The sequence below is a fragment of the Anas platyrhynchos genome, chromosome 28 (assembly GCF_047663525.1).
Source record: "Anas platyrhynchos isolate ZD024472 breed Pekin duck chromosome 28, IASCAAS_PekinDuck_T2T, whole genome shotgun sequence".
NCBI classification, from domain to species: Eukaryota; Metazoa; Chordata; class Aves; order Anseriformes; family Anatidae; genus Anas; species Anas platyrhynchos.
In genome coordinates this window covers 5,283,359-5,304,680 of record NC_092614.1, presented here as the reverse complement: position 1 = coordinate 5,304,680, position 21,322 = coordinate 5,283,359, and the positions used below count along the sequence as shown (strand labels likewise).

The following is a 21,322-nucleotide window of genomic DNA, read 5'->3' as shown; positions in this document are numbered from 1 at the left end:
CGATGCCGTAAAATCACAGAATGGCAGAATCATAGAATGTCTTTCATTGGAATGGACCTTAAAGATCATCTAGATCAACCCTCCTTGCCATGTGCATGAACACTTTCCACTGGAATAGACTACTCAGAATGCCATCCAATGTGGCTGAGGTGGTGTTACCCAGCTCTGCATCTGAATACCACCACAGCTGCTCTCTCACTCACCCTCCTCAAAGGGAAAGGGGAGAAAATATGATGAAATGAGCTCAAGGTTTGAGATAAGGACAGAGAAATCACTCAAAAACTGTTGTTATGGACAAAACAGTCTCAGTATTCTGAGATTAAGAAAACATATTGCCTATTACTAACTAGCTAGAGAAGTGAGAAACAAAGAAAACAAACTAAAACCACTTTCTCTTGGGCCAGAGGTGTATATGAACTTGGATAGCCACCAAAGTCATATCGCTTTGGTCAGCAGAAAGCCCTGGGAACGTGATGATTAGGAGGATATAGGGAACACCAAAAGGTTGTTTTTGTAGTATAAGCGCTAACATGAAATTGCTTAACCTTGGACAGTGAGAAAATACCAAAGTGCTCATAGGCTGTACTCTGTCACTAGGAGGTTTCTATGGTATTGCGCTGTCTCAGGACAGATAGAGAAGAGCCAATAAAAAATTCTTTTCCTTTGCTTGCAACTTGCATTGGAGTCTGGGTGTTCATTGCAACTTCTTCCCCACATCCACCCTCTTCCAGCTCCTCTGAAGAAAACCTTGCCATGTAAATCCACCTAAACAGGCCTTGAATATTTCTAGGGATGGGGCTTCCACAGGTTCTCTGGGGAACCTCTTCCTCTCTGGCATCACCCCCATAGTAAACAATTTCTCCCTAATAACTTATCTAAATCTACTCTTCTTTAGTTTAAAACCATTACCCCTTGACGTACTCCAGCCCTCTGATCCTCTTTGTGGCCCTCCTTTGGACCCACTCTAACAGGTCTTTGTCTTTCTTGTGCTGGGAGCCCCAGCGCTGAATGCAGCACTCCAGTTGATGTCTTCCTGGAGCAACGTAGAGGGGGAGAATCACCTCCCACCACCTGCTGCTCACGCCTCTTTCAATGCAGCTTAGATTATGGTTGGCCGGTTGGGCTCTAAGTGCACTTTGCTTGCTCATGTTGAGTTTTTCATCAAACACCTACACCAAGTCCTTCTCTTCAGGGCTCCTCTCAACCTATTCACAGCCCAGCTCATAGTTGTGATTGGGATTGCCCTGATCCACACGAAGGACCTTGCACTTGGCCTTGTTGAACCTCATAAGACTTGCATGGGCCCACTTCTCAAGCCTGGCTAAGTCTCCATGAATGGAATCCCTTCCCTCTAATGTGTCAAACGCACCTCTTGGTATCATCAACAAACTTTCTGGGTGCCACTCAGTGCCATACTCCATGCCCCCAGGAAAGATATTAACTAATACCGGTCTCAGTACAGACCCTTGAGGGATACCAAGGGTCCATTAGCTGCATGGTCTGAGCGCGACCATGCAGCTAATTCTTTATCCACCGAGCATTCCATCTGTCCATGCCTCCCCAGCTCAGAGAGAAGGATGTTGTGCCGGATGGTGTCAAATACTTGGCACAAGTCCAGGCAGATGATGTCAATTGCTCTTTCCCTATCCACCATTGTAAAAGAACCACCAGATTTGTCAGGCACAATCACATTATAAGGGAATGTGCACAGTGGCAGCACTGTCCCCTTCTCTGTGCATGAGCCCTGCAGTGGAGCTGGTTCCCAGGCTCAGAAGGAGCCTGAGTGCAGCTGGATGGAGAAGGCACCAGCCTGGCAGAGATCTGTCCAGGTGTTGTGATTTAACCCGGCCAGCAGCTGTACTGTGTACTGTGTACCACACAGCAGCTGTCTCACCCTCCCACCCCCCTCTGTGGGATGGGGGATGGAATTGAAAAAAAAAGTGAAAGCTTGTTGGTTGAGTTAAATACAGTTGATTAGGGCAGAAAAGAAAGGAAAATAATAATAATAATGATAATGATAACAGTATTACTACTACTAATGTGTACAAAACAAGTGATGCACAGTGCAATTGCTCACCACCTGATGACTGATATCCAGCATATCCCTGAACAGCGGTCTCTGCTCCCTGGCCAGCCACTGCATATTAATTGCTCAGTGTGATGTCCTATGGTACAGAATATCCATTTGGACAGTTAAGGTCAGCTGTCCTGGTGCTGTCCCCTCACAGCTCCTGCTGTACCCCCAGCCTGCCCACTGACAGGACAGTGTAAGAAGCTGGAAAGTCCTTGGCTTATTGTAAGCACTGCTCTGAAACAATTAAAACATCAGCATGGTATCCACATTATTCTTACCCTAAATCCCAAACACAGCGCACTACCAGCTATTAGGAGGAAAATTAACTCTATCCTAGCTGAAACCAGGACACAAGGGAAGAGGCACTGAAACTCAGCTCCTCTCTCCTGAGCACTACTTTTCCTCACATTGCAACGATCACCCTCTGTTATTGTCAATGTCAGGCCCCAAAAAGGACTATATCAGGACAGTTTGGATCTTTGGTTTAATTCAGGGTAACAATATTTGGAATGCCTCAGTGTGGCTTTCCATTGAGCACCATGTTCCTGTGAGCCCTTCCCATGGGCCCTGGGCCAGCAGCTTTGGTATGGAGGGCACCTTTTGCCTGAGTAGCAGCTGGCAATGCCAGAAAGCAGCTGGCAATGCCAGAGACATCCAGTCCTGTTGCATGCTTTCATTAAGGCCACAACCATTCGGAAGAGGGCACCCATGGCCAGTTAGTGCATGGCCCCCACCAGGGCACACAGGTAGTAACAGCGTAGGTCACAACTGGGCTTATAGAATCATAAAATATCCTGAGTTGGAAGGGAACCACAAGGATCATCAAGTCCAACTCCAGGCTCCATACAGGTCTACCCAAAACTTCAGACCATATGACTGAGAGCATAGTCCAAATGCTTCTTAAACTCTGACAGGCTTGGTGCTGTGACTACATCCCTGGGGAGCCTGTTCCAGTGCGCGAGTTCTAGTTCTCTCGGTGAAGAACCTCTTCCTGATATCCAACCTGAACCTCCCCTGTCACAGCTTGACTCCATTCCCTCAGGTCCTATTGCTGGTCACCAGAGAGAATAGATCGGCACCTGCCTCTCCACTCCCCCTCATGAGGAAGCTGTAGGCTGCGATGAGGTCTCCCCTCAGCCTCCTCTTTTCCAGGCTGAATAGGCCAAGTGACCTCAGCCGCTCCTTCTAAGTCTTCCCCTCTAGGTCCTTCACCATCCAAGTATCCCTTTTCTGGACACTCTCCAATAGTTTCACATACTTTCTGTACTGTGGTGCCCAGAACTGCACATAGTACTCGAGGTGAGGCCGCACCAGCGCAGAGTAGAGCTGGACAATCACGTCCCTCGACCAACTAGCAGTGCTGTGCTTGATGCAACCCAGGATACAGTTGGCCCTTCTGGCTGCCAGGGCACACTGATGGTTCATATTCAGCTTGCTATCAACAACAACAACAACAACAACCAGATCCTTCTGTGCAGGGCCGGTCTCTGTGGGGCTGGTTCTTTGGCTTCAGAGAACATAGGCAGGCTAGAGGAAGGGGCTGACCAGAACTGCATGATGGTGCAAAGGAGCAAAGAAAAGGGTTTTCCTCTTGGGCAGGAAGCACCCCAGGAATAATGCAGGGTGGAGGCCGGCTGCCAAGGAAACAGACCTGCAGGAAAGGCTGTGGGGTGTTGGAGGCACTCAGCCGGACACGAGCCAGCAGCGCGCCCTTGCAGCGAAGGCAGCCAACGGCCTGCGGAGCTGGAGGCATCAGGGGGTGCCCCGCAGTGCGTGGGGCCGGGCAGGTGGGGTGGGGGTGAGGCGGGGGCACAGCCACAGCCGGGCCGCGTGGGGGCGCTGCCGGTGCTTGGAAGTCCCCTTGCAGGGCCTGGAGTTAAACAGCATGGGCCCGAGCGAGCATCACAGCAGTCAGGTTTGGTTTCCTCCATCCTCTGTAGTTGTGTTTTAAGAGCTTGTTGTACAGGCTTTGTCCCAAGCCCAAATTCAGTACCTTTAGCGCTGAGATGACGTCCTGGCAATACAACAAATATCTGCACTGGACACTGGACACTCTAATGACAGCTTTTGGAGTCCTGGATTTTGAAAAAAGGACTGAGTCGTTGAGGAGTTTGCTGCACTAGTCAACGCTGTTGAAGGTCTGCCCTTGGTGCAGGATTCACTCCTGTCTGTGTGTGCAGAGGTGCTGACTGCTGAGCAGAGGGCCGTGGTGGGACATCCTTCTCTGACAGCGTAAAAAAGTGTGGCTCTCCCTGGCGGAGGGGGCTTTGCAGCAGGCACTGTCAATGGAGATGTTTCCTTGCAGAGCCTTCCCCCTTGCCCAGGGCAGAGGTGAAGGATAACCAGACTGGCAGAGAAAGTAGGGCACCTGGGTCTAGGCACCTTTGCCTGTGCCTGGTCCTACCTCCATCCAGACAGCCCCTAGGGAAGAATAGGACAAGGGCAGCAGAAGGCATCTCTTCTCCATTGACAGCAGAGATGGATGCAGGCCTCTGTATCTGTCTGGGTTCTGGATGGCAGTGGGAAGCCACTGGGGACACTTGCCCCTTGCTGGGGCTGCCCCATTCAAGGAAGGGCAAAGAGAGGGAAGCATATAGTGGCCATGTTGGTGTCGTTTTGCCTTACCACTGACCGAGTGAAAAAACTGGTCTTCAGAAGCCTTCAGCTGACTGTGCAAGTGTGAAACTCGCAGTGCTGAACAACCTGTGCCCAGCCATAGAGAACCTGGGGCACAGCAAAGATTGGCTGGATTCCTTTCTGACTGCTTTAACCACTAGTCCATCCCTCTCTTGAGAGCCTTGCTGGGGCAGAGGTGTGCCCCAAGGAGCAGCAGAAGGAGAGCTTTGCTCCACCCTCTGTGCTGGGGTTCAGAGGCTGCTTTGAGCTGGCAGAGGGAGAACTGAATTCACAAGCTTGAGCTCCCTCTTTCCGGACACTACGTGGGCATGCTGTGAAGGCTAGAGCGTGACATGGTCCTGCTTTTCCTGGCAGCCTTGTTGGCACTGTCAGACTTTGGTGAGATGTGACATTCAGGAGGGCAAGCTAGGGGGGAGATGGCATCCCATCATTTCTGGAGGGGAGAAATTGGAGTCCTGCCTCCCTGGAAGAACTGGAAGTGCTTTCTGTAGGGAGAGCAGGGGCTGCAGATGGGTACAGGAATCAGTCTGGGAGATGTCAGGAGCAATGAGTATACAAGGATGAATGAGCTTCTGCATGTTTGCTTTGCACATGCCTGGCCATCTTATATGCATTGTTCATAGGTATGGATGGTGAAAGAGAGGTTGCTGCTAGGGAACAGAACAGAACGGTAGATAGGAGCTTGTGCCCTCCTAAATGTGCCTAGATGTGCCTGGATGTGCCATCAGCATGAATGTAATCCTTGGTAGACCTGGAAAGAAAGCTAAGTTCGGTCAAGAACTGAGATGCTACATGAGGACAAAGCAAGGACACATCACATTGTGTGAAGTATGGAGTAAATGTTGCAGTAAAAAATAATGACATGAGGTACAGAAGGAATGGCTCATCTCTTGTGCTGCATGTGGGAAGAGAGACAAACTGTTAATAGAGCTGAGGGAGAAAGAGAGCAGATGGACTCAAAGCCTGGTGAGATACTGCTAAAAAGTAGGTAAGCTGACAGACTTGGGTATGGGAATAGCATCTGCAGAAAGAAGAGTGCATGTGTACTTAGCTCAGCATTTCACATCCCATGAAAAGGGAGATGGAGAGTGGGGACAGTGAGAAATTTGGTGAAATGATAGACACAGGAGAGAGGGAGAGAAGAGATACATCTTCAAGCAGTGATGAGATGCTGTTCTGGCTTTGCAGGTCATGCACAAGACTCTGTGGTGCAGTTTGCCCAAGAAACTGCCATCCAGGTGGGACACAATGCAACTCTGCACTGCAATTTCTCCACCAGCAGCTCTCTTCCCTATATCTTCTGGTACCAGCAGCGCCTGACCCAGTCCCCTCAGTTCTTGCTGCAGGTGAGCAAGTTCAAGCCTCATGTGCATTCTGAGAGGATCTCCTCTGTGCTCTCCATGGAGAACTCCCAGGTGCTTCTCCACGTGCAAGATGCCAAGCTCCAGGACAGCGCTGTCTACCTGTGTGCACTGAGCCCACACTGGTGCCCTCAGCTTGCAGCTTTATACAGGAAGGTGCGGGTGCTGTGAGGTGCAGTTCCCTCTCATCACAGTTTGCATGGAGCTCTGAGCTGAGCCTGCCCAGCAAGGACACCTGGGGCTTGTGGTGAGCCAGGTGTGAGTGGCAGCCCCTGCTCCTGATGCCTGGCAGTGTGGTTAGCATAACCAACAGTAAGGCAAATATCCAGAATGTGGAAGGGGGCTGTTAATGTGCACCTCTGCCTCCTTGTCTCTCCTCTTCACTGGCCCCAGTGTGTGGAGACAGCCATTGTTGTGGTGAGAAAGGGCACTGGTGTTATCAAGCCCTCAGTGCTGAGTCACCACGAGGGTGTGGGGAGCAGCTATTGAATGGGGGATTAAACCCATCAGTGTTATCAATACCCAGGTTCTGGGTTGGCAGGAGATGGTGACACCTTTTTGGGAATAGGGAAGAATAACAGCACAGCAAGCCCTGTCTATAAAATCAGGCAGCAGCAATTCCTAAGTGGGAGTTAGTGCAGGACTGTTGTTGGAAGGCAAAGCCTGTGATCCCTGCTGGTCAGGGATGTATCCACCATTGTCTTTTTCCTCTGAGGACTGAGTGAGCGACTAGTGTTCATTTATGTAAAGCATGTTTCCAAGCTGTGAGTTTATCACATGGTGATAGGTGATCTGCAGAGGGTCTGTCCTGGTGACTAAATCTTATGTAACTGAGCCTCCTAAAAATGTAGTGCAACTCTACTCTGTGATAAACACTAGAAACTGTAGAAAGAACCTGCCTGTGTTCTGTAGTGTTGGGTGACAGAATTGTGAGTAGTCAGCAGGATCATTGTATTAGAATAATGAATGCTTCCCTTGACAAATGGGCCACACTGTGGAAGCATTTTCTTGGAAATGGATGGCAATATCCAAAGCAGGAAAGGCTAAGGTCAATAAGCCACCATCCAAATGCTGCAGGGAATTAACTAACTACATAGCAAGATTTGTAAGGTAAGGAAAGGGAAAAGGAAAGAAGGTGTTGGTTGTCAGATGCATTGTGGAAAATTAAGAAGGAATGGGCTGGAAGTTTAGAGGAAGAAAACAGAAGGTTGAAAAGGGAATTAGTTGACAAATAAAAATGCCTTCCGCCCATGCAGTACATCATTTTTTGGAGAAAGAATATTCACGCTGCCTGGAGGGTTTGAAAGGAACAGTTGGGGTCTGCAGGGTTTGGAGTGTCATTCCTGTGGGTGTCTGAGTCCTCCACCTTCACGATATGCTGAGGTATGGGGGAAGACAGTGCAATGGTCCCAATAGTTGCCAAGCCTGACAAGGTGTTAGTGGTGGTGATAGAGGGGGCCCAAGCATCAGGGAAGCCAAGACTGCCACGGATGTAGCCCTGGGTGGGTGCCCCCTGTGGTCTATCAGTGTGAGTGCAGGAGACCCACTGATCCCATATCCTTTTCCCTGCTGACTGCCCACCCCTACAGAATTGATTGTCCTTGTCCCCTCTGGGCTTTTAGTACCTCACACCCCATTAAAGCCAGGTTCCTGTTGCAAAAGCTAGGTTATCCTGCCAGAACAGGACACAGAATGAGACACTGGGCTGCTACACAGCATGGTTCCTCCCTTCTTTATGGGGATGTGGGAGAGAACCTGGGGTGTCATCTTGTCTCAGGGGAAATAGGAACATCCCCATGGCGCTGAAGATGCCAGAGGTAGATGCCACAAGCTCAGTGGGGAAAACTCCCCTGACATCTGCCGTTGCCAAACAGGGCGTGTGCAGAAGAGAAGGCAGTTGTAGCTGGGGAGGTGAGGACCCCATTAGGAAAGGAGATGAGCGCAGCCTCTTTCCCTGATGTCGCCCCCCCGTGCTCCCAGGGCTACTCATTGTGAAAATCCTCAATGGTTGCTCCTGCTGGAAGGGGGAGAAACCCCAAGGAGCATTTTGGGCACAGTCAGAACAAATCACTTCTCATTGCTGCATCTTCCCTTGTTCCCCCAACAGAGTAATTTCCGGCAGCTCTGTTCTCTTGGGGCTGGGAGGTGCTTTTCTGACTCTCTCTCCCGCAGCAAACAGGAAGGTCGGTCTCAGCATGCAGCGTGGGTATCTCATCCTCACTGCTTTCCTGGGGCAACTGCTGGGTAAGTGCTGGCTTTCAATCAAGGCATAAATCTTCTTTCCCCAGGAAGCTCTCATCAGCATTACCTCATTTATGTGGGGAACATATCTTGATTCACAGGGAAATGCTGTTTTCCTCCCATTTTTGACTCTGCACCACTTCTCTCAAGATGCTGTTATTCTTGGAAATGAAAAGACAGAGAGGAGAGTCCCGAATCCCATCTCCTGTTTCTCTCATCCTTTCAGTCCATTTCTCTCTGCCTTTCTCCTCTATTCCACCTACTGTAACCAGAGGAGATTGCAGCAGTCTCTGCAGTCCCACATTTCTCCCTTTCCTATGGAAAGAAGCAAGATCCTGTCCAAGTGGATACAGGGACAATTAAGCTCTTCTCTCTTGAACATTACCAGTGTGTCCAGTCTGTCTTCTGCGTGATGTGTTCCTGCCATGTCCTCCAATGTCCTCCCACTTGTCAGCACAGCCAAGGCTCCCTCCTGTCACCACTCACCTCAGCTTTGTGTGTACAAATGGGCCTTGGAGCCCCCAAGGATGACTGGGATGAGGAAGCAGGTTGAACCTTTTCCCAGAAGCTGCATAGGCCCCTCAACCTGCTGGAGGGTGTTGTGTATGTGGGTGACAGACAGTGCCCTGGTCCTCTGGGCAGAAGGAGAGCAGGCAGGAGGAGCAGCCACATAGCACAGCTCTCCTCAGGGTCCGCTCTGTCCAGGGAGCTCTGAGCTCTGCCCCAAAACCACCTTGCTGTGCCCAGGCCTTGGGATCTTTCTGCCCAGCAAAGGACAGGAGCCTTATCCCCCACAGGTCTGAATCAACTCTTGTTTGGTGGCCTGGAGGCTTCCCTGCAGAGCTATTGACCTTCTGTTTCTTCCAGAAACCATGGGACAGGTGTCTGTCACCCAGGAAGAAGGACAAGTCTCCGTGGAGCAGAGAAACACCTTCCAGACCAATTGCACGTACCAGAGCTCCAACTTTTATGGTTTGTTCTGGTACCAGCAGAAGAAGGGACAAGCCCCTCAACGGATTTCCTATCAAGCAGGAGCAGGCACCAAGCAGAACGGCCGTTTTACCACAGAGCTGAACACTTCAGATAAATCCAGCGTTCTGCAGCTGAAGGAAGTCGAGCTCTCTGACAGCGCCTTGTACCTCTGTGCTGTGAGTGACACCCTGGTGCAGGGAGCTGCCTTGGCTGAGCAACAACACCGTTGAGGGAGGGGATATGTCTGTGTAAGGCAGACCTTTGGGATGGGGCCCTCAGTTCTCCCCTGGCAGTACTACTTCCCCTGTTCACCCCAAGATCTGACAGCCAGATCCCCTTTCCCAAAGTGGCTGGTGTCTGTGGCTGTGGAGAGAGGGCTGACCCTGACTGGATGACCTGGACCTCAGTTTTAATCCTTTCCTGGGCTCCCAGAGTAAAGCAGTCTTCTGGCAACCAGGACTTGCCCAGTGGTTGCTCTCAGCCTCTCAGTCCCAGGGTGAGTAAATTCCTGCCAGCCCATGACTAAGTAGCTTGCTTCAAGCCCTAGCTATCCCAGCCCAGAGACCCCTAGAAGAAGTTCTATTTGAGATTTGCATGGTTCCTCTCTCTCTTTAATGAGTCAGTAAATGACCTGGTTTTGCATCCCAGCCACCAAGTTATCTCCAGACCTTCAGCCAGCCCATGTGCAAGGCCTGTGCCTGAGGGATTGAACAAAACACATAGAATATCCCTGATTGCCAAATGCTCAAGAGCTCTCCGTGTTCATCACAGTAAGCAATCATATCGAGATATAAATAAAGACCTACAACATGCTGGGGTCATTGCTGTCTCTTCAAGAGAGCTGGCAAAATCTATCATCCACATCTGCTGCACAGGGAGCAGTATCATAGTGACCAGCTCCCATGGTAGTAGGGGATTGCATGTCTGAGACAAGCCAGGTGTCCTGCAGGCTGCAAATGCTGAGACCAGGCAGGAGAAACATGTCTGTGCTGATGAAGCCTCCTCTGTCTTACAAACCATACTTAATGTGGTGTTTTTATGTCCTCAGACTCAAGGAAGGTCTTCTGTCTGCTTGCAAGAGCAAGAAGCAAAGCAACCCAGAAAGAAAAGTTTAGCCCAGTGATCCCCCTTGTGCCAGACAGATGCTCAGCTTAGTGGATGTTTCATTGAAGCTCAGCTCCCTGGTGCAAACACAGCAGCAGCATGCACCCACAGTTTTCTCTGCTTGCAAAGAATACTTTCCAAGATCTTCAGCTAATGGTTAAATTACCTCTAACAGTGTGGTTTGACTTTCAAAGCAAGCAACAAAGAGTAGGGCAATTAAGAAACCTATGTCCCCAGGAATTACCAGTCCTGTATTGAGTTGCAACAGCAGGACAGCCATTCCAGGGCAATGGGCCATCCCAACAAACCAGAAATGTTTGTCAGAGCTCTGCCTAGAACTCTTTCCCATAGTCTACCTCACATCTCAGCCGTGGCAGGGAAAGACCTTCACCTGGGTTAAACTGGTTACTTTTTCTTGCAGCTGCAGCTGATTTCATTCCTCTTACACCAGGAAAGACAAATAGTTTACCCCAGCACACTTTGGATCCTCCCTCTTGCCTGCATGATTGATTCCTTCTGGACATGACGAAGCTGTACCAAGCAGAGCCATACGTGGAATCCTAAGAAAACAGTGCTGTAATCAAGCAAGAACAAGGCACCCTGCTGATGGGAGCTGTTACAGATGTAACCTGTCTGTAATGAGAAAGTGCTGACATCAGATGGCAGTTAAGTACTGACAGGAAAAATGTCTGCCAGCTATGGAACTGGTCCTGAGCATCCTTGAAGTAAAGCTGAGCACTGGAGAACTTGCAGACATACTGAAGTTACCCTCAACAAAGGCAAAAGAAGAAACACAGGAACAACGTCTTTCCTGAGAAGGAGCAAAACTGTGCAGAGAGGGCTGACCCTGACTGGCCGACCTGATCCACAGCAGGCATTTTTTTTCCTCTTCCAGGGCTGCCAGATCCTGCTTGGAATCAGGACTCCCTGCAGGGGCTTGCTCTCAGCAAATTCCTGCCAGCCCATGACTAAGCAGCTTGCTTCAAGCCTTCGTCGACAGTCCGGCCTAGAGACAGCTAGAAGTTCTAACAGGGATTTACAGAGTTCTTCTCTCTCTTTAATGAGTCAGTGAATGAACTGGATTTGCATCCCAGCCACCAGGTTATCTCCAGACCTTCAGCCAGCCTGTGTGCAAAGCCTATGCCTGAGGGACAGAACAAAACACATAGAGCAACCCTGATTGCCAAAGGCCCAAAAGCACTCCATGTTCATCACAATAAGCAAGCAGAGGAAGACATAAAGACTTACAACCCCGTGGGGTCATTGATGTCTCTTCAGGGGAGCTGAGGAAATCATCCACATCTGCTGCACAGGGAGAAGTGTCATAGCGACCAGCTCCCACGGCAGTAGGGTATTGCATGATTGGGCCAAGCCGGGCATCCTGCAGGCTGCAAAAGCTTAGACTGGGCAGAAGAAAAATGTCTGTGCTGATGAAGCTTCCTCCATCTCACAAACCATGCTGAATGTAGTGTTTTGGTGTCCTCAGACATCAAAAGAGCAAGAAGCAAAGCAACCCAGAGAAAGAAAAGCTCAACCCAGGCAGCTACCAGCAGGGGGTATCAATGGGCCCTCTTTCCTCTGTGCTCTAAGTGAAGTCAGGATGACCGTCAGGCTTGTCTCAGCAGGGGTCTAATCAACCCCCTGGAATCAAAGCCCCAAGGAGTCTCTGGGGACATTAAACACCTCTGTATTAACAGTGCCTTCCCTCCTGTTCTTGCCTGGGATTATAGACTGGCAGTCTTGGTACCATATGTCCTGTACCTGCTCAGTCTCCCTGGAACCAACCATGCCTGGAGTGCTGCTCTCTTCTCCAAGGGTTTGTGTGTCCTTTCTTCCCTTAGCACAGAAGAGGCTCCTCAAGGGAAATGCCTCCATGAACAACTGCTGCAGAAACTCCCCCCACAGGGACAGGCATAGTGCCTCACTATAAAGTCAGTGGCTTAAGACAAAGGAGAAGGTGCAGAAAGAGCCTCTGCCCTGGAAATCTTCTCCCCATGCACCTCTGCACAAGGCAGCTTTTGCCATTTTCTGTTCAAAAAGCTCATGGTCCATTCAGATCCATGGGCTCTTCTCCATACCAAGGGCTGGAAGAAACAGGACAGAGACTCACCTGAGCCTGGAAGTTCCATGCAAAAAGCTTCTTTGTCTTCTGACTTCTCCCCAGAGCTCTGGTAGAACGGACCTTCCCTCAGTGGGTATGTCAAGAGAACATAACGGTGCTGGCACACAACTTCAGCAAGATTCAGATTCCCCCTGCCCACAAGGAGCAGGGGATCCCTGAGTGGGGAGAAGCATAGGAGATAATCCGTTGTTTTCTTGTACTTTAAACAGTTCTCTGTGACTTTGTCCACAACTGTATCTCCAAGGGGCAGTGCCTGAAAAAGCCTCATTTTCATCTGCCTTACTGTCATATTACTCTGGGAAGGATGAAAGGCCCTCTCCCATGCTCATCATATCCCCTGCCAATGGGGATATGAAGAAAGAAATGAATAATATGAATAAGATAAGAATATGAAGAAAGGCAATGCCCTTCTTCCTTGGTAACATGAGACCACCATGAAAAGGCTCAGGTGGAGGCAAAGGGTTGGATGCAGAAAATGTTAATGACTCTGACAAGGGAGATGGGGTCACTTCTAGAGTAGGCTGTCAGTGCAAACAGAACCAGGAGGTGCCAGAAATCTGTGCCCATCACCCATTGCAGAGATCCCACAGGACATCCATCTGCCTCCCTACAGAGGCAGAGGGGCCAGCAGGTCCCCCAGAATGGGTATGGGTGGCATTATGGCCCAGAAGAACAGAAGAGTGGGAAGATAGTGGAGAGAGTAAAAGACATGGAAGATAGGCTTTGGCCATATTTTCAGAGAGCTCCATCTCCCTTCCTTTTGAGAGGGGACACTGGATGCTCAGCCTCTCAGACATCATTGGCCAGAAGTTCTGTCCTCAGTCTGTCATCACCTTCTGGGTTCCCAGGAGTCCTCATGTGGTGTGTCACCAGTACCTTTAGCAGGGGGGACGCTATCTGCCATAGTAGTGGTTGGAAATGCCAGAAAGGTCACAGCACCCAAAGGTGATGGGGACTCTGTCACAGCTGAGGATGCTTCAATCAGCAGTGGAGATGGAGGGTCCCACAATGGTGTTCTGTGGGTAAGAACTGAGGATGGAGCCAGGCAGAGCCACGATCAAAGGAGAGGGCTGTATGATGACAATGGAGTTCTGTCACTGCCTGACACAGGACTCATTGCAGCTGCTGGCCAGTGGGATTGGGCTAGCATGGCAGGCACTGGTCATAGCAGAACATGTCAGGGGGCAGGAGGTGCAGCTGGGAGAGAGGGCAGAGAGGAAGCAGAGCACAGCGACATGTGGGGAGCAAAATGTCTTCATCAAGACATGATCCGAAAAGAGTGGCCAGGACCAACAAGGCTCCTGCATCTCTCTTAGATGACAATCCATCTCATCCAGGTCCCACATGGTCTGAGTCACACCTTTCCCAGTCGCTCTCTCATGACCACCATCACCAGGACCCATCATAACACATATTGGCATTAGTTGAAAAGTACGTGTGAAAGGGCTTCAGACACACTAGGTTCCCAAGAAGAAGGAGATGAGGGGGTCAAGGAGCAGGATTGGCTTTTCTGGTGGCCTTGCACTGGCCCAGGACCAGAGGTTGCCTCCACAGAAGTGATACTTTTCTGGGTGTTTGTGATGAATGGAAAACCTCCCACATACATATAATGATGTGGGCTGTGGAGCTGTTTCCTGGATTATGTCATACCCATTCCCTTTTAGAAGCTTCTGCTGAGTACTGGGATGGACAGGCTTTTTGAGCCAGGATTTTTGAGCCAGGACTGAGTCAGTGGTGGCAGAGGACTCAGCTCAAGTGCCAGATGGGTCCAGCACAGGCAAGTGGTGCTTGCCTGCGGCACTTTGGTGGCGTTGTATGTGGCTGCAGTAACAGGAAGGGGCCCAGCTGCTCCCAGACCTGCGATCCTTGCCTGGTCACCCAAGGGCTTCCCTGCATGTGGATGTGCCATGTCTTCCTGTCTTCCTCTTTCCCTCCCATCCAACTTCCTCCAACAGCCCTATGGGGCTGGTTTCCAGGCAGGTGGACTGCACTGTGGGGTTTCCCTTCTCTTCCTCCTAAAGCTGCCCTCTGGAGAAATGGGTTGACATCCTTGGATTCCTCTCTCTGGGCAGTCCCTGCGCATCCCCATACTGTGCTGTCCTCTCCTCTGGAGCCTTGTCCTGCTCAGAGTGCCACAGCCCTGCTCTGCCAGAAAGGTCCCCAGCATCTCCTCTGTCAGCTGCCTTTGGCCTCTGCTCCTACCCCATTGGGAATGTGTGCACACGCATGTGGAGCAGACCCCTTGTGAACCCATCAGAGGCACTGAGTGTGCACATGTACCTGATGTCTGCATGTGCACACATGCATGGCCTCATGTTCCTGTGTATGTGGTATTTGTACCTGCATTTTTCAGGGCATCTATGGAACTGTGTGTGCATGCATGCACATGCATGTTTGCATGTGTCCATGGATCTGTGTGTGAAATGTGTATATATTCTTGGTATATGCTAGTGCAATGTGTATGTAATTCTCCTGATCCTAGGCATGTGTCCAGACTGTCCCAGTACCTATAGTGTTATGTCTGTGTGGTGTGCCAGGTGCTGGTTCAGCCTCAGCCCCTGGTAATCTGAGGATATGTGTTCAGGGCTGGAGTGCTTGGGTCTGCCTGTGGAGGGTCCCAAGCTTTGGCCAAGTGCCTCCCAGCACTCATCTGTTTCTGAGGCCATCCTGCCTCCTGAAACAGGTAAAAACACAGTTCCGTGAGTCTCAGCTGGCTCCCTGGGGATGAAATAGCCTTTATTTTCAGAGAGGCCTTTGTCTGATTCTGCAGCTACTGGGAGAGTAGGGCATGCCTGGAGAGATGAGGATAAGGGAGGTGGTGACACTCGGTCTGGGGAAAATGGCTTCAACAAAGCATCACTGACACTGTAAGAGTCCTGTGACATCTAGGATGTGCAACACCATCCCAATATGGCCTTGGCATCATATCCCAAAGGAAACCTCACAAGAGATATTTCTCAGCAGCAGGCCTTCCTCGTTATTCAGGCTTAGCTGAAGTGCAGTAGACCTTTCTCCACAGCCCCATAGTATACAGGAAAGCAGGGGAATTCCATCATCACTTTCCATCAACTTAAAAATCTCTTTGAAACCTTGGCAATTAATTTCTATAAAATATTCCAATTTTTTCAGACCTACTTGGTAATTGGAAACTGCTTTGAGATAAGAGGGCAGAAACAGGGAAAAAAATGAATCTGGACTTGACAGACTGTAATTTGTAGATGACTTCTGGAAGGGTCATGAAAAAAAAGTGTGTAGATGTATACCTGGAGAAGGATGGATAGATGTTTGTATGGTTGTCTATATAGAAGGAGACTGTGAAGTAGAGAGGAAAGGTGGAGGGAGAATGAGAGTGGCAGTGATCAGGAGAGGCCGTGAGAAAAGACGCTTAGGCTAGGAAAAGTTTTTTTTTGTGGATGTTTACTACTGCTCTTATTGCAGCATAAAACTTCACTCTGACATCATCTCCTGAAATCTTAGAGCCATGGCAAAGGAGATCAGGACTTTTGGGACTGAATTCATTCTCCTGAGCTCAACAGAAAATTGCAGCTGGAACATCGCCCTTTTGATCATTATATTCTCCACCTTTCTCCTAATCCTGATGGGAATGATCTCCTCTTTGTCGCTGGGGGGAGTGCCCAGCACATGAGGATCCCAATGTACTTCTTCCTCAGCCTGCTCACCTTCTTGGAGAGCTGGTATACCATTACCATTTCTCCCAAAACACTGGAGACTTTCCATGTCTTCAGGAGAAAGAAACTTTTGTGTTTCCAGCTGCCTATTACAGTTATTTTTCCACTTCTTCTGGATATCACTAAATTTCTCATCTTCTCAATATTGAGCTCTGATTGCCACACACAAGGCATTGCATTACATCTCAGTCATGAGAAGGAAACTCTGCTTCCTCCTCTCCTTAGGAGCATGGATGCAGAGTGGATACCAGGAACACTATTGTCTGTTTCTGCTGTGGTGGTGGGCCTCTTCTGAGCCTGGCCTGGGGAGTACAATGCTAGGCGAGAACCTTGAATGTATCCTTTCTGCCCTCATCATCTGAAGTATGCTGCTTTTCATGGCAGACTCCTACATCTGCATCATCTTTGCCATTCTCCCTGTTCCATAGTCTTTCACTCACCACAAGGCATTCACTTCTTCTGCCTCCCATCCCACCACAGTTCTGATTCTTTGAAGATCTTTCTGTCAATATTTATACTTTACTAAGCAGTCCATGGCAACTGACACTAGCATGGTTCAGGCACTGAAAAAGGCTCCACAGGGAAGTGGATAAAGCATCAAGCCTTTTGGGCTTCAAGAAGTGCTTGGAGCTTCTCATCAGCCAGCAACCCCAGATCCTTCCCCTCAGAGCTGCTCTCCATACAGCCTATAGATGTGCTTGGCATTGACTGACCCAGATGCAGGACCTTACACTTGGCCTTTGTTGAACCTTATGAGGTTCGCACAGGCCCACCTCTCAAGCCTGTCAAGGTCCCTCTGAATGACATCCCTGCCCTTCAGTGTGTTGTCCGCACCACACAGCTCGGTGTCATTGGGAAGCTTGTTAAGATACACTCAATTTCACTGTCCATGTCACTGACAAAGATATTTAAGAGTATCAGTCCCAGTACTGACCCCTGAAAAACAACACTCATATCTGATCTCCCCCTGGACATTGAGCCATTTACTGCAATGTTTTGAGTGCGAACAATCAGCCAATTCCTTACCTACCACGTGGTCCATCTGTCAAATCCATGTCTCTCCATTTTAGAGACAAGAATATCATGGAAGACCAATCAAATTTTCTGACCAAGTAAAAAGTTGTTCTACATCTTTTTTATAACCCCCCTTTAAGTATTAAAAAGTTGCAGTGAGGTCTCTCAAGAGCCTTCCCATCTGTAGACTGAACAGCCCCAGCACTATCAGCCTTTCTTCATAGGGGAGGTGCTCCAGCCCTCTGATCATCTTTCCAGCCCTCCTCCAGACTCGCTCTAGCAGGTCCACATCCTTCTTGTTCTGAAGGCCCCAGACCTGGATGTAGCACTCCAAGTGGGGCCTCATGAGGATAGAGTAGAGGGGGCAATCACCTCCCTCAGCCTTATGGCCACTACTTCTTTGATACATCGAAGGAAGCAGTTGCCCTCCTGGACTGCAAGCACACACTGCTGGTTCTTGTTGAGCTTTTTGTCCACCACAATCCCCAAGTCATTCTTTGTGGGGCTGGTCTCAATGAGTATTTCTCGTAGTCTGCAATCATGTCCAGGATTGCCTCAGACCAGGTGCAGCACCCTGCATTTAGACTTGTTAAACCTCATCAGGTTCATTTGGGCCCACTTCTAAAGCTTGCCCAGGTCCCTTTGGATGGCATCCCTTCTTTCAGTTGTATAGAATAGTCCATTCAGTTTGATGTCATCTTCAGACTTGCTGAGGGAGAACTTGATCCCAAAGTCTATGCTGTTAATAAGGACATGAAACAGTAACGTTCCAACAGCAGACCTGTGAGGGACACCAAAATTTCCACCAAAGCAACAACTTTCTCCTTTGGCCATCTCTATGAAGATGGAAAGACCAGACAGGGACACCATCAGGGTTCCTGCAAATGTTTATTGAGTCTCAGGAGGGAAATTAGGTGACTCCAAGAGGAGGCCTCGAGGGCGGAGAGCAGCAGGAGCAGACAAAAATTATTCTAAGGCAGAGCTGACACAGGGGATACATCTAACTGGACGCACAAGTGGAGAGAGGATAGAAGGTCACTCCAGGCTAGTTTATGGTGACCTCACAGAGAGTTTGAAGGGGAGCAGAGGGCAACAAAGAAAAGGGAGAAAAAGAATAAGTGAGTGGAAAACAGGAAAAGTAGACATTGGGCATGTTGTCAGAGAAGCCAGGCTGGCCCCTTCCTGTCTGTCTTTACAGGACAAGTCAGCTCCTCTTAAAACAACAACATAAAGTTTGTTCTTCTGTCCATTCTTGTCCAGCAGCATGTTCTGAGTTCCCGGGGTCCTGGTCTGGGGCACTGTCTGGCATCTTTAGCAGGGGCGGCACCTGCTGCCACAGTAGCGGCTGGTAATGCAGGAGAGGTCACAGCACCCAGAGTTGATGGGGACTCCGTCACAGCTGAGGATGCTGCCAACGGCAGCAGAGGTGGAGGATCCCACAGCCGTGTTCTGCGGGAAGGAGCTGAGGATGGGGCCGGGCAGGGTCACCACCACGGGAGAGGGCTGGATGACAATGGTGGAGTTCTGGCACTGCCTGACGCAAGGCTCATTGCAACTGCTGGCCAGCGGGGTTGGGCCGCAGGGCTGGCATGGCTGGCACTGGTCGTAGCAGGACATGTCTGGTGGCAGGAGGTGAACCTGGGAGAGAGGGCAAAGAGGAAGCTCAACGTGGGCATGCGTGATGAGCAGCCTGTCACCACACTGAGAGGGAACCAAGGCACAGGCCATGCTGTGAGCTGGAGGGATTTGTGAAGGCTTCTTGGCCTCATCCTACAAGAGCCCAAAAACAGCCACCAGGACCTATCTGGGTACAACCTAGACCACAGCCCAGAAGCCACCACAGTACAGATGGCCAAGCCTGCCTCCATAGCAAACCTTCTCCTCCCTTCCCTCTCCCACAAACAGCAGCCCCAGTCCTTTTGGAGAATGACCACGACAAGAAGGGGCTTCACACTCACCTGTTGAGTCTTCACGAGAAGAAGGCCAGAGAAGTGGATAAGGGAGCACGGAGATGGGCTGGCTTTTATAGTGGGCCTTAGCTGCCCCATGTCCAGAGGCATCCCTTGAAGCAGGGACTATTTTCTGACAAGCTGCTCTTGAATGCAAAACATCCCTGCTAATAATACAGGATGTGTGTTGCCTTCCTGTGATGCTGCTGTTTTTCATTTCCTGGTTTATGCTGTGCTTTTGCCTCAGAGAAGGCAACTTTTGAGTGGCAGCAACACATATCAGTGTGGGCAGAAGACTCAACTCACATGCTGGAAGAGTCCAGTAAAGGGAAATGATGTCCGCCTGGGTGACTCCTTAGGGGCACTTTGGGACCCAGCTCCTGGCTGTGACCTACCCCACTCTGGGTACCACATGAAATCATGGACTTCACCCAAAGTACAAATGCTGCCCAGAAACTCTGCTGGGGTTGCTCCCAGGTGGGCCTCAGTTGAACGCAGACTCTGTCATGTTCATGCACATGTTCCTCTCTTGTGGGCACTTGCCTGTACTGGGGCTGCCTGGGACAGACTCAGCATTCCCCACAGCAGCCCCTAGAGTGCTGTGCTCTGCACTTGGAGCTAGAACAGCATTGTCATCACAACCATGTTGGGGCTATGGTGGAGCAGTGCTGGCACAACATCGACTCTCTCCAAGCCCCCCAAAGACAGGAGGCGGGGGGTGGACAAGACTTGGGAAAGGGACATCACCAGGGCAGCTGACCTAAACTGATTAAAGGGCTATTACAAACTGGATGATGTCATACTCAGAAGTAAAATGTGAAAGAGGAAGGAAAAGGGGGAGCTCTTATGTTCCACTCAAAAAACAGCTAGGCTTATTGAGGCTCTGCTTCCAAAGACATGGATGATCATTATTTGTTTATGGGAAGTAGAGAATAGTTGTTTTCTCTCAGTTTGCTTTCAAATGGGCTTTGCTTGTTGGTTCTTCATTTTTTTTCTCTCTTTCTTTTATTTTCCTTTAATTAAACTACCCTATCTCAACTCATAAGCCCTGTAGTTTAAATATTTTCTCCTCACATCTTCCTTTGAGGTGGGGGAATGAGAAAGCCACGTGGTGCAGTTTAAGTTGGCCATCCATTTGAAAACACCACAGCCTGTGTGCTGGATTTATGCACGTGTCTGTGGGCAGTGATTTTTGCATGATTCCACACAAGCATGCATGAGCAGGTGCATGTTTGTGTGATCTGTATGTCCCCCCTCACAAGTGAATGTGCTGATCACCTCAGGGCATTCTCCAGTGCTCAGTCCATGAGCTTCAGAGAGCAACCAGAGCAAGAAGGAACCCGAGAACAGCTCACCAACTACAGAACAAACCCAGCCCAGAAGTGCCCACAGCACATTTCAGCACATGCTGAAATGCAGCCTTCTGTGACTGTTTCTACAGCCTTTCTTCTCCTTACCCTAGGAAGTTCACCCTCTACTACTTCCAATTTCAGTCCCCAACAAGGTCCACAGCAGTTTGGATACATACTTTAATTCCAGAGTGCAGGGTTCAGAGTGTAAAAGCATGGTGGCAGTCACCCCTCCCTGACTCTCCAGGCCAGGACACATCTGCACTCCCCATAGCTAGAGAGTTCTAAAGGATGGCGTTAGCTTTATGTACAGGGAGAAAGGCTGAGGAATCCTGCACATTTCAAGAAGGCCCAGCCCTGTGTGGGTCTGCTGCTGGTGAGGTGTCAGTGGTGTGTGGGGTGGGACAGAGGTCCCCCATGGGGAAACCAATGCCACACATACGTTTGTGAATCATGGGCCTGGTGCTGAGTCATGCAGGGGCTGAAACCTGGGGCAGAAGTGGCACTGAACCAGAGAAATATGGGTCCTGGTGTTGCTGTGCTGTGGGAGGAAGGACAGATGCTGTGAGCATCACAGAGAAAGCCAAACAGACATTTGCATTGTCTATTCCCACTTCACTGGAAGATGCAAAGGAGATGAAGCTGGACTCTAGAGATGAAGTGCACTTAGACTGGGGCCAATGGGTGAAAGTTCAGAAATACTTTGTTCTAGTTAGCTATATGGAAGAAATATTTACCCTGAAGGTGGTCAAGTCTTGGAGCAGGTTACCAAGGATCTTCATCCTTGGATTACTTCAGACTTTGCCTTGA

At 49.8% G+C, this 21,322-nt stretch overlaps 1 protein-coding gene and 1 long non-coding RNA gene across 2 annotated transcripts; one reads left to right on the top strand and one right to left on the bottom strand.

The window, feature by feature from the left end:
* Positions 1 to 4,890: 4,890 nt before the first annotated feature.
* On the top strand, positions 4,891 to 6,179 carry LOC119714118 (uncharacterized). The gene is made up of 3 exons (XR_011805200.1): positions 4,891 to 5,089; positions 5,900 to 5,949; positions 6,046 to 6,179. It is a non-coding gene; the product is annotated as an uncharacterized lncRNA (long non-coding RNA).
* Positions 6,180 to 18,083: 11,904 nt separating this feature from the next.
* Positions 18,084 to 19,323, bottom strand: LOC119714116 (feather keratin Cos1-2-like). Its single transcript, XM_038168884.2, has 2 exons — positions 19,173 to 19,323; positions 18,084 to 18,852 (listed from the first exon to the last, which is right to left on the bottom strand). Exons 1-2 carry the CDS (start codon positions 19,272 to 19,274, stop codon positions 18,526 to 18,528), a joined length of 429 nt encoding a protein of 142 aa, XP_038024812.1. The 5' UTR covers positions 19,275 to 19,323; the 3' UTR covers positions 18,084 to 18,525.
* Positions 19,324 to 21,322: the final 1,999 nt, after the last annotated feature.

What these genes read in the sequence shown, in the direction of transcription:
- LOC119714116 (XM_038168884.2), bottom strand. Translation starts at nt 19,274, where the DNA reads ATGCCTCTGGACATGGGGCAGCTAAGGCCCACTATAAAAGCCAGCCCA. An exon ending in TTCTCGTGAAGACTCAACAG is followed by an intron (nt 18,853 to 19,172) that starts GTGAGTGTGAAG and finishes CCTCTCTCCCAG; the next exon opens with GTTCACCTCCTGCCACCAGA.